Raw genomic sequence first — 13944 nt, 5'->3', positions numbered from 1 at the left:
TGTGAAAACACAAGCTTATGTGTGTGTTCATGTGTATTTGTGTGTTTCTATAGATTTAGAAGTACATAAACCAAAACTGCCTCTTAATCATCTACATGAATTTTTAAGATTTTAAAAAATGATTCAGAAGTTTCAATGTTTGCATATACACGAGCTAGATTTGATATGATCATGCAAATCAAAAGGATTTTATCTTTTTCATGTATTCAGCAGAGTATCTTTAGTACTTCAGTTTTTAGTGCAAAAATTGGTTTGTTTATTTAGATAATGTTCAGTTGTGTTGTTGCAAGTCACTCTTCCAGGTTGCAGGCAGCCCTTCATAAATAGAAAGATTCTATTCCTTTCAACAAGGGATTTCTTATTTCCTCCGTAACTTTCTCCAATTCCCTTCTGCCCCAGAATGATTTGCTAAAAATTTGGCAATGAAAACCAGTACCAATGGGAGTTTACTTAAATATATCATTTTTCACAGAAGCTATTTTTACTTCTGTTGAAATATAATAAGATCAGTCGGTTCTAATCATTTGTGAATTTTCACCAAATGTTTTCGCTATATGTAGTTGACAATACTGAATCGAAATTGGTATTATTTTACTTTTAGGTAGAAATATTTGTTGAAATCTTAATTCATTTTTTTTCATATTATATGTACTTTTTTGTCTAAGTTTTATTCTAGGGTTGATGATTAAAATTAATATTTTAATTAAGATATCACATGTATATAATGTGATAATAAAATTAAAGAACTTTAAGCAGAATGCAATAGCAGATGGAGAAGGGCTTTTTTATTCTTATACATAAAAATAAATTTTGAAAAGTTATAATTTTAAGCTATTTTATCTTAGTAAAATATAATTTTATCAATTTCTATGATATTACGTAGAGTACTTCATAAAACATTGTAATATATTTAGCATGAGAACATAATAAGCATGGAAACAAGTGTGAGTTTTATTATAGATTTTAATTCACTGCAAATGATCTCTTGAATGCCCAGTGACCCAGTTACTCATTTATTTTAACTGAGCATTTCCCCTAGGTATCATTCAGAATTAGCAAGACCCATGAAATGGAAAATACGATTTATATTTCATAAAGACTCTTTGATTACCACTTCCCCATCAATTAACACCAACTGGATCTTGCAGTTCTTGAAATACTGAAGATGATGATGGGGGCAACTTTTGTGGTTTAGAGTGATGGGATTATTTAGCATCAATAATATCACTCCTTTTGTTTTTACAATGAAAACTATACATTTTTATAAAGAGTTATTTATAGATACGATGTTAGTTTTCAAACTATTATACGTACAAAAACACATTTTTATAGAATAAGATTTGCACGTATGTCAGGCCAGGTGCCTCACGCCTGTAATCCCAGCACTTTGGGAGGCTGAGCGGATCACTTCAGGTGAGGAGTTTGAGACCAGCCTGGCCAACATGGCGAAACCCATCTCTACTAAAAATATAAAAACGAGCCGGGCGTGGTAGCACACACCTGTAATCCCAACTACTCAAGAGGCTGAGGCAGGAGAATCACTTGAATGAGGGATGTGGCAGTGAGCCAAGATCACACCACTGCACTCTAGCCTGGGCAACAGACAGAAACTGTCTCAAAAAAAAAAAAAAAAAAGATAAAAATAAGGTAACATGTCTATAAGAATATTTCAATACTGATATATTCCTTCTCCCAGTTAAACAGGACATTACATTCTGCCCTTTGAGATCAGTATAATGGAAGCGGGTCCTTGCAATATGGAGAAAGATTTGTCACTGCACGCTAAAATGTCAACACTGAGTTTTCTTGTAATGATATCCCAGTACATGGTTAGAAAAATTATGACGAAACAAGTCTGGATCATTCCATGTGTTAAAAAATATCACTTTCTGCTCACGCTTGTAGTCCCAGCACTTTGGGAGGCTGAGGCCGGTGGATCACCTGAGGTCAGGAGTTCTTTGTATATGAAGAGTCACTTGTCTTCTGGCTTAGAATACTCTGTCTTTCAAAAGTTTGTTAGAAGATGTCTTGATGTGAGAACATTTTACTTTATCATATTTGGAGCTACTGAGCTCCTTGGATCTTTATATTCATAATTTTCAATAAATTTGAAAATTTGGGTTCATTATTTATTTAAATATTCTTTCAGTCCACTTCTATCACTCTTCATCTGGGACCCTCACAGTGCACATATTGCTCCGCTTTATGGTTTCCCACAAGTCAATCAAATTTTGTTCACTTATCCTCCATCTTTTTTCTTTCTATTCCTCAGACTCAATAATTTTCATTTTCCTCTCTTCTAGTTTGCTGATTCTTTATTGTGCCTACTCAAGGCTGCTTTTAAAACCTTCTAATTTTTTTATTCCAGTTACTGTACTTTTTAGCTTCAAAATATTTTTGTATTTTTAGGATTCTATCATTTTATTTTTTCATTTTGTTTATACATATTTTCTTGATTTTTTCCATGTCTTCCTTTAGTTCTCTAAGCATCTTTAAGACCGTTGTTTTAAAATCTTTGTCTAGTGAATCTGCTATCAGAACATTTTCAAGAACAGTTTCTGTTCATTTTATTTGTGCTTTTGAACAGGCCATATATTTCTGTGGTCTTTGTATCCCTTGAGATTTTTCTTGAACATTGAACGTTTGAATGTAACAATATGAAACTCTGGAAATTGATTTCCCTGATTCCTCAGGGTTTACTGATTCTGTTTTTATTATTTTTTATTCTTGTATCTTAAAAAGATAGTCAGAGGTGTAACCTTAAAATGTTTTCTGAAGTCACCTCTCAACCTGTGACTTCTCCTGGGCATGCATGATAACTTTCTAAATGCTAGCCTTTACTACCTGGCTTCTAAAAGTTGAAAAAAAAAAAGTGGGGGGGGGGAGAGAGAAAAAGAAGAGCAGTGGGGCACTGGCCCTTTTAGTTTCATAAAGCTCACTTCAGCCAGTAGGGCGGAGCTTTCAACAATGGGGGGCTAATGTTTCTACCAAAAAATAAAATAATACCAATTTTGATCCAGCCCTGTCAACTACATAGGTTTGAGTGAAAATATTTCGAATATAGCGAAAACATTTGGTGAAAATTCACAAATGAATAGAACTGACTGATCTTTTTATATTTCAACAGCAGTAAAAATACCTTCTATGAAAAATAGTATCTTTAGGTAATCTCCCATTGGTACTGGTTTTCATTGAATGAATCATTCCTGGGGAGAAGGGCATTGGGGAAAGTTACAGAAGAAATAAAAAGTCCCTTGTTGAAAGGTATAGAATCTTTCTATTAATGACGGGTTGCCTGCAACCTGAAGAGTGACTTGCAACAACACAATTGAACATTCTCTAAATAAACAAACCAATTTTTCCACTCAAAACTGAAGTACTAAAGATACTCTCTCCTGAACACATGAAAAATAAAATCCTTTTGATTTGCATGATCATACCAAATTTACCTCCTGCATATGCAAACATCCAAACTTCTGAACCAGTTTTAAAAATCATGTAGATGATTAAGATGCAGTTTTGGTCTATGTAATTCTAAGTCTCCAGAAACATACACACACATACACATAAACACACATATAAGCTCTTACGTTCACAGAGAAATTGATGCTAGAAATTAATTAACTTTTAAACCTATTTGATTAATATCAGTGTATTTTACAGTAGGTCATCAAAATTATTCCTCAATGTTTACTCATGGCTTTATAGAGAGCTCTATGAGTTAATTTCAAAAATAAAAAAGATAAATTATACTAGGTAGCCCTTTATAAAATTAAAATGTGTCCATTAAAATGTTTTTTAAGACTTTTCTAAATTACATATTGCAGACATTTTCCAAAGAACTTTCAAAATGTATTCAGAAATTAAAATACTTACATTTACTGTTAGATTTTGACAATTACTTGTCCTTGATATATAAAAAAACCTTTTATTATATCCAAATGATTTTAGCCACCAAAGACACACTGGATTTTTTTTAAGTCACAGACAGCTTTAACCTTGCAAGTGCATTATTCCAAAATATGTGAGTTAAATGTGAAAAGGCCAAATCTGCTGTAATGAAAGCCATTCTTTGGATGTCTTTATAGCTGAAGCAGCCAAAAGTCTATACTGAATGACAGAAGAATGAAGGATTCAGATACATATTTTTCCTCTCTCTTATCTAGCATAAAACTGGGATTTATTCAATGAGTTATTCTGTTGTTTCACAAAATTGCACATTTCAAACCAGACAAGTAGATTGATACAGCTCTAAACATTGTAACACAAACTGAAAATTTTAATATTTAACATGATAGTATTAAAAAGTAAAATAATTATATTCCAACAAGCCTAATGAAGATGTATAGTTTTTTTGCTTTTTTATTCCATGTATCTTTCAATGTCTAAATATTATCACCTTCTGTAAGTGGTATGATTTCCAATTCATGATAAAAGAATTGCAGGATTTCTGCCAGAATACAATTAAAGCAACTAAGTAACTGTAAACATAATTTTTTATATAATAGTAGCAAACATTATTAAATATAAAAAGGGTTTTAACAAAGTCCCTTCTCTTGTCAGTTAAACAACTGACATATCCATGCATGATTCTTTTTAATTCCAGTGATTGTTATTGAAAGACAAGAAAATGCACATTATTCAAAATACTACTGATTAAATTTTCATTGTCAGTTTACAATAAAGCTAATATTTTAACTTGTTTTATGTCTTTACTGATTGGATTTTCTTTATAAGACAAATTTGTGCTAATAAGTTATTGGAGATGAAACCAAATTTCTATCCAAATCTTTCATAATCTTATAATGAGGGTCTTACAGCTAGAGAATAATCAGAAATAATTTAAAATTAAGGAATTATATGACAAGTTCCCTAGAGGTGATATATGCACAACCAACATTATATTAGTTTAAATTTTACAATGTTGAACGTATATTATTCAACATATTATGTTGAATTATGTCACGGGTAATTTTTTAAAATTCAGAGTCTCCCTGTGTTGCCCAGGCTGCAGTGCAGTGGTGTCATCATAGCTCACTGTCACCTCAAACTCCTGAACTCAAGATACCCTCCCAACTTCAGCCTCCTGAGTAGCTGGGACTACAGGTGTGCACCACCATACCCCGCTGTGTGTGTGCACGTGTTTTGTGTTTTTTGGTTTTTTTTGGTAGAGACAGCATCTCATCATGTTACCCTGGCTAATCTTTGCTCCTGGCCACAAGCAAGTTTTCTACTTCAGCCTTCCAAAGTGTTGGAATTATAGGTGTGAGCCTCTGTGCTGACCTAAGGGTTAATTTCATGTGTCAACTTGACTGGGTTAAGGAATGCCCAGATAGCTGGGGAAACACCCTTTCTGGGAGTGTCTGTGAGGATGTTTCTGTATTAGCATTTGAACCTGTAGTAAACAATCAGGAGAAAAAAAGGTCCACTCTCACCACTGTTGGTGGACATCATCCAATTCATTAGAGACTGCCCCAATAGAACAAAAAGCAGAGGATGGGTTCTCCAGCTCACGGACAGTACACTGGACTTGTGGGCCTCCACAGTAATAAATGTGAGCTGATTCCCATCACGCATCTCTCCTTATATATTTCTGTGTGTCCTATTGATATATATGTGTGTGTGTGTATAGAGTTTATTATAATAATAAAGTTTAAAATAACTACTTATTAATTTAAGTGAGCTAATAATTTTTAAAAGCCCACAACGATGCCGATTTTCTCTAACCCTTGAGAGAACATCCACTTATCTATGGCCAATGGTCAATCAGAGTTTAATAAGATAGTATGTCTCATTTATTGAGCATTTTCTATGTTTCAAACCCTGCCCAAGTCCCATTATGCATGCTAATACCCTGATCCTTACCACTTGGTGAGAGAGTTATTAATATTCAAACTTTCAGATGAGAGGATGAAGCTGGACAAGTTCAGTTAGCTGCTGGAGTCTTGTACAGTTAAATGATGAAATAACTAAAATCCAGTAGTGTGACTTCTACATATATACTTTTTGCTTTGTGCTTCATTATCTTGGAAATTCAGTTCCCACACTTCTCTATGCACTTTTAGAAAGAGAGAGACATTCACAGGCTCTAAACTGAAGTACTACATTCCCAGTATTGTGCTTTCCAAAAGGTACACAAGCAGGCAGTAACCATTCTTACTATCCACACTGTATAGCCATTTTGTCCCTGTTGGGAAATGTCCGAGGAAATCCTACTGATTGCAAATATTTTTAATCTAAGTTATGACTTAGGTAAACTTTACTTATTCTACTTCCCTTAATATTTCCTTCTTTTCAAATTTACCCTTTTTAAATTTTTCATTTTTGGTGAACAATTTACAATAATAAATTAGGAACATCAATATTTAACTCTATAAAATGTCTGTTTATAAAATTATTCATATGAATTTTCACTGGCCTTTTACTCTCATATTAATAAGGAGAAGGCTACTGGCAAGAAACAAAGCAAAACAAAATGCACACAAAAAAAATCTTTTAAAATTTTGGGATACTGAAGTATTCTGGTTTTAAGCATTTGATCTTATGAACTTGTTAATGAATGTTAATATTCTTCACTGAAATCTCCTACCTATATTTTTATGCTTCTTAGCAAGTTGAGTTTACCGATCAATGATGTATATTACCCTATTATTATTCTAAATTGAGTATAGGTAGTAGAAAGGCCACAAATAGCTTATTTTCTTAGATACTTTCTCAAAGTAGTTTCATATTCTTTTATTCTCCTTCAGTATTTTATTATCTAATATATATGTCTAAAACAATATGTACAACAGGCCAATAAATGGCTCTGTTTAGCTAAGTTTACTCTAGTTGAATTACCATGAAAATGTTAGGTCTAAATTTCTAAACGTTATGAACAATAATTTTTTTGAAGAGCTCTGATTTTCCCAAGAACACAATACTCCAGATTATCTTAAGTTTACACATGTAAAAGAGAAAGAAATATGTATGAAAATATCATAACTCTTCTTTAGCTATTAGAATTTTTCAACTGAGGTTTTAAATAATCACCAATTTGGTATCACTCCTTTGCAGTCTTTAGCTCTCAATATACAGTTGACACTTTCAATTTCTGGGGATTTCTGACTTTAAGGTACTCATTAAAGGATGTTTAAGAAATGAAGCAGGGAATGAAATGACTTTTATTTTAAAAGTAAGTGCAAAAAAAATTATGAAGATGGAGCCTGAAGAATATGAAAGGCAGACAGTACCAAATGCTGGTGATGCTGGTAGGAATGCAAATGTTACACCACTTTGGAAGACAGTTCGTCTAACTTTTCACAAAACAAAGCAAAACTCTTATCATAAAATCTAGCAATCATGCTCCTTGGTATTTACCCAAAGAAGGTGACAGCACATCCACCCAAAAACCTTCACAAGAATGTTTATAGCAACTTAATTAAAAATTGCCAAACTTGGGAGTAACCAAGGTATCCTTAATTAGGTAAATGGATAAACTGTAATATATCCAAATAATGAAATAGTATTCAGCATTAAAAAGTAATGACCCATCAAGTCATAAATCAGGTTGATTTGTTTCAACTGAAATTCATGATCTCAAAGCTCATGTCTTTATATTTCCCAGAAAAAAATAATATTCCCTGCTCCATTCACTCTCATCCTTTCCCAGAGTAACAGTTCATGTTTATTTTTTCCGCTTTCATTTTTACTTTGTTGATGACTTTATTTTCTATTTCACTTGTAAAAAAGTAATAATTTGACAAGAACTTCAAAATCTCCAGTCGCTACAGCTGCTCACCTTCATATATCCATACCTACATTCTGTTACATCTCATTTCCATATGGGCGAACTGTCTTTGCTTCTAAATAATGTTCACTCCTCTTACTGTGACTAAGGCTTGCCCACTTGTTTTATTAGTCAGGATTCTCTAGAAGGACAGGACTAATAGTATAAATAAATATATAAATATATATTATATATATTATATTATATACATATATATTGTGTGTATATATATATGAGTTTTAAAGAGTATTGACTCACACAATCACAAAGTGAAGTTCCAAGATAGGTCATCTGCAAGAGCCAGTCCAAGTCCCAAAACCTCAAAAGTAGGGAAGCCAACAGTGCAGCCTTCAGTCTGTGGCCCAAGACCCAAGAGCCCCTGGCAAACCACTGAGGAAGGTTCAAGAGTCCAAACGCTGAAGAACTTGGAGTTTGATGTTGGAGGGCAGGAAGCATCCAGCATGGGAGAAGGATGGAGGCCAGAAGACTTAGCCAGTCTAGCCCTTCCATGTTCCTCTGCCTGCTTTTATCCTAGCTGTGCTGGCAGCTGATTAGAGGGTGCCCGCGCAGACTGACGGTGGGTCTGCATCTCCCAATTCACTGACTCAACTGTTAACCTCCCTTCGTGACACCCTCACAGACACATCCAGGAATGATACTTTGCATCCTTCAACCTAATCAAGGTGACACTCAGTATTAACCATCACACCTGTTATCTACTCATGCCTATCATTCCAACAATACTCTTCTTCTGCATCTGAAATTGTGTAATTCCTCTACCAAGTTCTTCACATAAAAAAACAAGAAAATAAAATTATGTCATTTAATGTGAAAAAAAAAAACAACTTTATCCCAGTTGGCCTCCATCTGGAACCCGATTTCCCCTCTTTTTTAGCAGTTTATGTCTAATCTTTGTGTTCAATTACTCTACTCCCATTCGCTCTTGAACCTATTTCATTCAGGCGTATTTTCTTCTGCTTCTACACTGGGACAGTTATGAAGGTGATGAATACAAGTAACTACTTATACATTGGCCATATATTTATATATAAACAAAGAATACAGTTCTAAGTGTAAGGTATCCTGCTATATTATACTTAGCAACAGTGTCTTCAATCTACTCCTTTGACATCATGATCACTGTTCCTTGAAATATTTTTTTCTTCAGACACCGTATTCTCTTAGTTTTTCTCCAGCCTCCCTAGATAATTCTTGTCCTCCTTATCGTCCTTACCTCCTCCCAAAATTTGAAGTTTCCCAGATTTCTCTACTATTTGAATTACCCTTTGCTACACACCAACATTTCTTAAATCCAGTTTCATGATTTAGGTATGCTTATAACTACCACACAATTCTTCATATTCAATTTGGATAGTTACTCAATGTTTGTGTTGAATCATTCTCATCATCCTGACTTAAGTAACAGGGCTTGGGGCTTGAAATTTTTACCTTTAAAGAAAGTTACACTTATTTCACATAATACACAGAAATAAATGTCCTGAATATTAAAAACATTATAAAGAAAACACTATTTATTACATCATAATTATATTCCTCTACATTTATGTCAAGACTGTTAAAGTTTCGAAGTTCACATATGTCTTTAATATTTACAATGAATTCCGATGACACAAGTTTAGCTCTCACCTTCTTGTTCTTTTAGAATTGTTCTTTGATATTTATCAGGATATACGATTATCCAACTAAAAACTAGGTTTCCTATCAGTCCTTCTGTCATCCTAGTTTAGGATTTTTCCCAGAATTTTTCATGTTTAACTACCTTATTAATGGTTGCATTAAGGTAGGCCCTGAAGGTTTCTGTGCTTCCAGATTCTCCCCTGATTTCCTCTCACAGTACATGAGACATCTGTGTGGGCACAGCAAGAAGGGTTCTCACTGTGACAGAAGCTTGTATCTAAATGATGTCCAGTAATATAACCAGTCTCTCCATTCTTAACTCTCTCTGGATGCACACAACGCAGCCAACAGTTTCCTTTTCTATGGCAGTAGGCATACGAAAATAAGCTATTTTTAAAACTATTTTATAATTTTCTTCAGAACAATTTTTTAGATCTGCCGATACAATAAAAATAAATTGCTGATAATAAATATTTCAAAAAGTATGTAAGTATGTTTAGCACTCCCCTTCTCCCCTCAAAGTTGCTCGGGTTTGGACAATAAATTCTATAGCCACACTACTATTTAGTCACCATTTTAAAGATCAAATTTGCCTACACTTCCTCGCCCCTTTGAAGTTGCCTGGAAAATAACACCGTTGCAGTTCCCATGGAACCAGGAATAGAGACCTTATGTTGAGCATGCATGGGAGTAAGAGCCACTAAAGATGGGTGTCTAGGAGAAGACATGGAACAGAGACTCCCACCGGCCCTGGATCCCTCAACTGCACACTGTTACTCAAGAGAGAAATAAAGTGCTTCTTAAGACATTATATTTTGGTGTCTTGTTGCTACAGGAGTTTAGTCAGTCTCCAAAGTAGTATATTCCCTAAATAACAAAGATTGAACCTTATTTGTACTGCTCCACATTTAGGGAGCAATAAGAAAATCTTACTGAAACCTGGCAAGCCATGACTAATGACCATTTTTCCTTCTCAAACTAGGGCCAGAATGCAAAGGATTCTGGATAAAAGAGCTCTTGGCTGCTATCAGAACCAAAAAAGAGTAACTAAGAGCAACTTCCGGTGAAGGGCACACTGAGAAAGGAAATCACACATAAATGCAAATCCTCCTGCAGGCTCCCTCATGCTGCTGGGCAGAGTCTGGAGACCTGAACAGGGTAGTGGCTGCCAAGAGTCATCTGCTCTCATCTCTAAGGGTGTGGCCAGGCAGGACCTGCAATAGAAGGGGCGGCCCAGAGATGCCACAGTGCCTCCACAGGACCGGGAGCGAGCCACAAGCCTGCCTCACAGTCCAGCTGCCACAGCCCTGAGGGATCCTAAGTGGACCTAGAGCCCACTCACACCCTCTCCTCAGCTGGCGACAGAGCCAGGGCCCCGCCTTCCCAATCGAGGCAAGAATGGAGGGTGGAGCAGCTGTGATCAATACCTGCACCAAGGCCATGCACACTCACCACTCTCAACCAACAACCCAGTGTTTTCTAAAACAAGGGACAGTCCAATCAGGAGAGGCCCAGCCTGCTCAATCTGGTCCTGCATTATATAGATGGAGAAACTGAGGCCCAGAAGGTTGAGTGCCAAGGAGACCGACTCAGGCCACACGAAGGCGGCACTCACACCCAGACAATCAGCCCTGAGCTAGGTCTGGCCGCCCCCACAGTCAAGAGCCCCAGGCTTGGACGCCCACCCTGGAGTGACCAGTACCTTTGAACGCCTCCAGCAGGTGCTTTTCCATATACCAGCAGGCAGTTTTGAAGTTGGGAAACTGAGTCAGACTGCCCAGTTTCAACATCCGTTACACTTCATATGCTCTGGAAGCCACCAAATAGCCGCTTTCAGTGCACTGACCATCAAGCAGGTGATGCTGGGGGTGGATCCAGGTCCCAGGCACGCCAGCTCAGGCTTCCCCATTGGGCCCTGCATAGCTGAGGTGGACGAGGCGACAATTGCCCCTGGGTGGCTGCAGGCCTTGGGGCCCATGAGAGCTCTGTCAGTGCCTGAGAAGAGAAAGGAGCAGCCTTTTAAGCAACCCCAACCCCACCAAGGGCAACTATGACCGTCCAGCAGCCAGATGACTCGAGGGGCCGGCCTGCACGACCCCAGAGCCCACCTCCTCCTTCCCTCCACATCACGAAGAGGCCCATCAAGGCTGACGGTCATGTCCAGGTCACCCACAGGGGGGATGAGCCAGTACTCAGCCCGAGGTGTCCGGCACCGACCCAGCTAGAGGGAGGACCCTATCCTATGGAGCCTGAGGGCAGACAGCACACAAGGCACTACCTCCTCTGCATCTCCACGTTCAGGCTGTGGAGAAAATGTCCTGTGAGGGCCAGGCAGTCCACAGGGGTGAGTGTGACATAGATCCTGTCTGGGAGAGAGAGAGGAGTGGCTGGCACCTCACCTGGCTCCCATGAAGGGGCTTCTCATGGCTCCAGATCAGGGAGCAGCAGAGACCAGCACAGGCCTTTCCAGGCCCAGCTCAGGCTCCAGCTCCTGCCCGCCTGTGCCTTGGTGCCCTGTCCACCGCTGCAGCTTCACCAGCAGCCTGGGGCCTCCCTGGGAGCAGCTCTCTGGTCCTAGCCCCACCCCAGGCTCCATGGAAGGGAGTTGGGGAGAGACTGCATCTCAGGCAGCACAGACTAGTCAGTCCAGCCCTGCACCACACAGACAGGGAAACCGAGGCCCAGAGCTGAGGGGACTCGCTCAGGCCACATGAGGGCAGTACTCAGACAGAGAGAGGAAGCTCCAGCCTATGTCCAGCTCCCCCGGCCTCCCAACCACACTCAGGGCCAGGAGACAAGGCCGGGGCAGCTACATCACCACCAGAGTTGGGACTGGATCCCAGGTTATCCTTGGAGACAGCTTGGGCCAGACCCTGGGAAATCCACAGCTCTTTCCTAAATAGCTGTGACTGTGAGGAAACTGATGGAAGAAGGAGGGACTCATAGATGACAGAAGATTCTGAAGCTTATAAATCATTAAAGTGTGAGGGCCTCAGTTTGATACTTACTTAAAATGAGAAAAAAAAAACCCTATAAAACAATGTGAAAATCTGAACACCAATTGGCTATTTGATGATACTAGGGAATTGCTGTTAATTGTTCATTTTTTCAAGATGTGGGAACAGTATTGTAGCTATGTTATTTTAGAAGGAAAGGAAGTCCTTCAGAAATAGTGGAATATTTATTGAAACGGCAGAATATCTGGGATTTGTTCTAACATCATCTAGGGGCACAAAGTGGCTCACGACGGGCTTTCTCCTTCAGCACAGACTCAAAATGTCCCCTAATATTGACTTAATGAGCAGCTAGCACCCTCTTCCCTCGCTGGTTCTGATGTCGTGGCTGCTGTTCCCACACAAGGCTCTCTGAGCTGGGTCTCCAGCCGTGGGCTCAGTCACAGTGAGCCCAGCCAGGCTGTGAAGGGGCCTGACTGGCTGTGCAGCTCCAAGGTGTCCTCAGTGGTGATGACTGCCCATGCTGAGCAGACAGCACAAGCCCCACTGCTGGCCCCTCTGCAGGGACTGGGCTGGGATGGCATTAAGTTCTGGACAAGGGAGCAGGCATGCCAGGGATGCCAAGAGACCCCATGGTGGGGACACGGCCTGAGAGGCCAGTAACCTTGATGAGGGCCTGCAAGCCCTAGGACACAGTCCCCAAAGCTGCCAGCACTCACCTGAGGGAATGAAGAGGGTCTGGCCCTGCATTTGTCGACCTGGTGGGCAAAGAACATCTCGCTGTGGTTAGAGGCAGACCGCCAGCACTCACACAGATGTTGGCTGAGGCTGGCCTGATGAGACAGAAGGTTCTCTCCCCCTGCCAAGAGAGCCTGTTGGCAGAGCCGCCCATGCCAGTACAAAGGGTGGGGGTGCAAGTGATAGGTCCTAATGTGAAAAGTACCCTGTTCAGGTCCACGACTCCCGTCTGCACCACTGAGGACACAGGGGCTTCGCAATTCAGAAGTGTGCGTGTTAGGAAGATTCTGGGTATCTGGGCCCCCAGCATAATCAAGGGCTAAAGCCCATAATCCCACATTACATTGTTTTGAGGCACTACAAATGGCGTGGATGCCTAGGTTGCAAATAAAGCTGCAATTGGCTGTCAAAAGAATTCCAGGTAGCTCCACTCTTGAGAACCACTTGGATCCCAGGCTGGGTCAAATGATGCCACTGTGTTCCAGGTGGTCTTATGCCTGGCCCCAGGAGGGGTTCTGCACCGGGAGCAGAGAGACCCCTGTCCTACGGCAGTGGAGCCAAGGCAGGTTCTGAGGGTGCCCCAGTGACTTCCTCAAGGCCTCCCAGAGGTGGGATAAGCATACCCACCCGCCCCCAGCTACAGCCCCAGCCGGTCTGGAGAAGCTCAGTGAGCAGCTAGGGGAGCCCGCAGCTTAAGGTTTCCTTTGTTTCTTTTGCTATTTTTCATTTTTCTTCTGGCTTTTCTGGCTTCCCTCTCTCAGCCTCGATGGTGAGGCTCCTAGCCATCCCTGTCTGCTCAGATGCCCTCATCCTGCCCGCTAGGTCCTGTGCGGGGCCCTGGCTATG

General features: G+C 39.5%; 1 protein-coding gene and 1 long non-coding RNA gene across 8 annotated transcripts in view; one reads left to right on the top strand and one right to left on the bottom strand.

Annotated features, from left to right (window-relative positions):
• LOC139361443 (uncharacterized) overlaps window positions 1-13944 on the top strand; it is a 286740-nt gene that overhangs the window by 180650 nt on the left and 92146 nt on the right. The gene's annotated exons all lie outside the window — the stretch shown is intronic.
• The window catches only part of LOC139361445 (lysine-specific demethylase PHF2-like), a 65318-nt gene that overhangs the window by 46338 nt on the left and 5036 nt on the right, over window positions 1-13944 (bottom strand). For 3 of the 7 annotated variants that reach the window (XM_071090053.1, XM_071090048.1, XM_071090047.1), the window contains 2 exons: window positions 13080-13219; window positions 11109-11401 (listed from right to left, as the gene is read on the bottom strand). In XM_071090053.1, the coding sequence (XP_070946154.1) occupies window positions 11255-11401; window positions 13080-13219 (287 nt within the window). In that variant the 3' untranslated portion in view covers window positions 11109-11254. Of the gene's footprint in view, window positions 1-10819; window positions 11402-13079; window positions 13220-13944 lie in introns of those variants that run through there. The other 4 variants (XM_071090051.1, XM_071090050.1, XM_071090049.1 and 1 more) reach the window with 3 other exon arrangements.

The sequence above is a fragment of the Macaca nemestrina genome, unplaced genomic scaffold (assembly GCF_043159975.1).
Source record: "Macaca nemestrina isolate mMacNem1 unplaced genomic scaffold, mMacNem.hap1 Scaffold_50, whole genome shotgun sequence".
Classification (NCBI taxonomy): Eukaryota; Metazoa; Chordata; class Mammalia; order Primates; family Cercopithecidae; genus Macaca; species Macaca nemestrina.
This window is presented reverse-complemented; position numbering and strand designations above follow the sequence as displayed.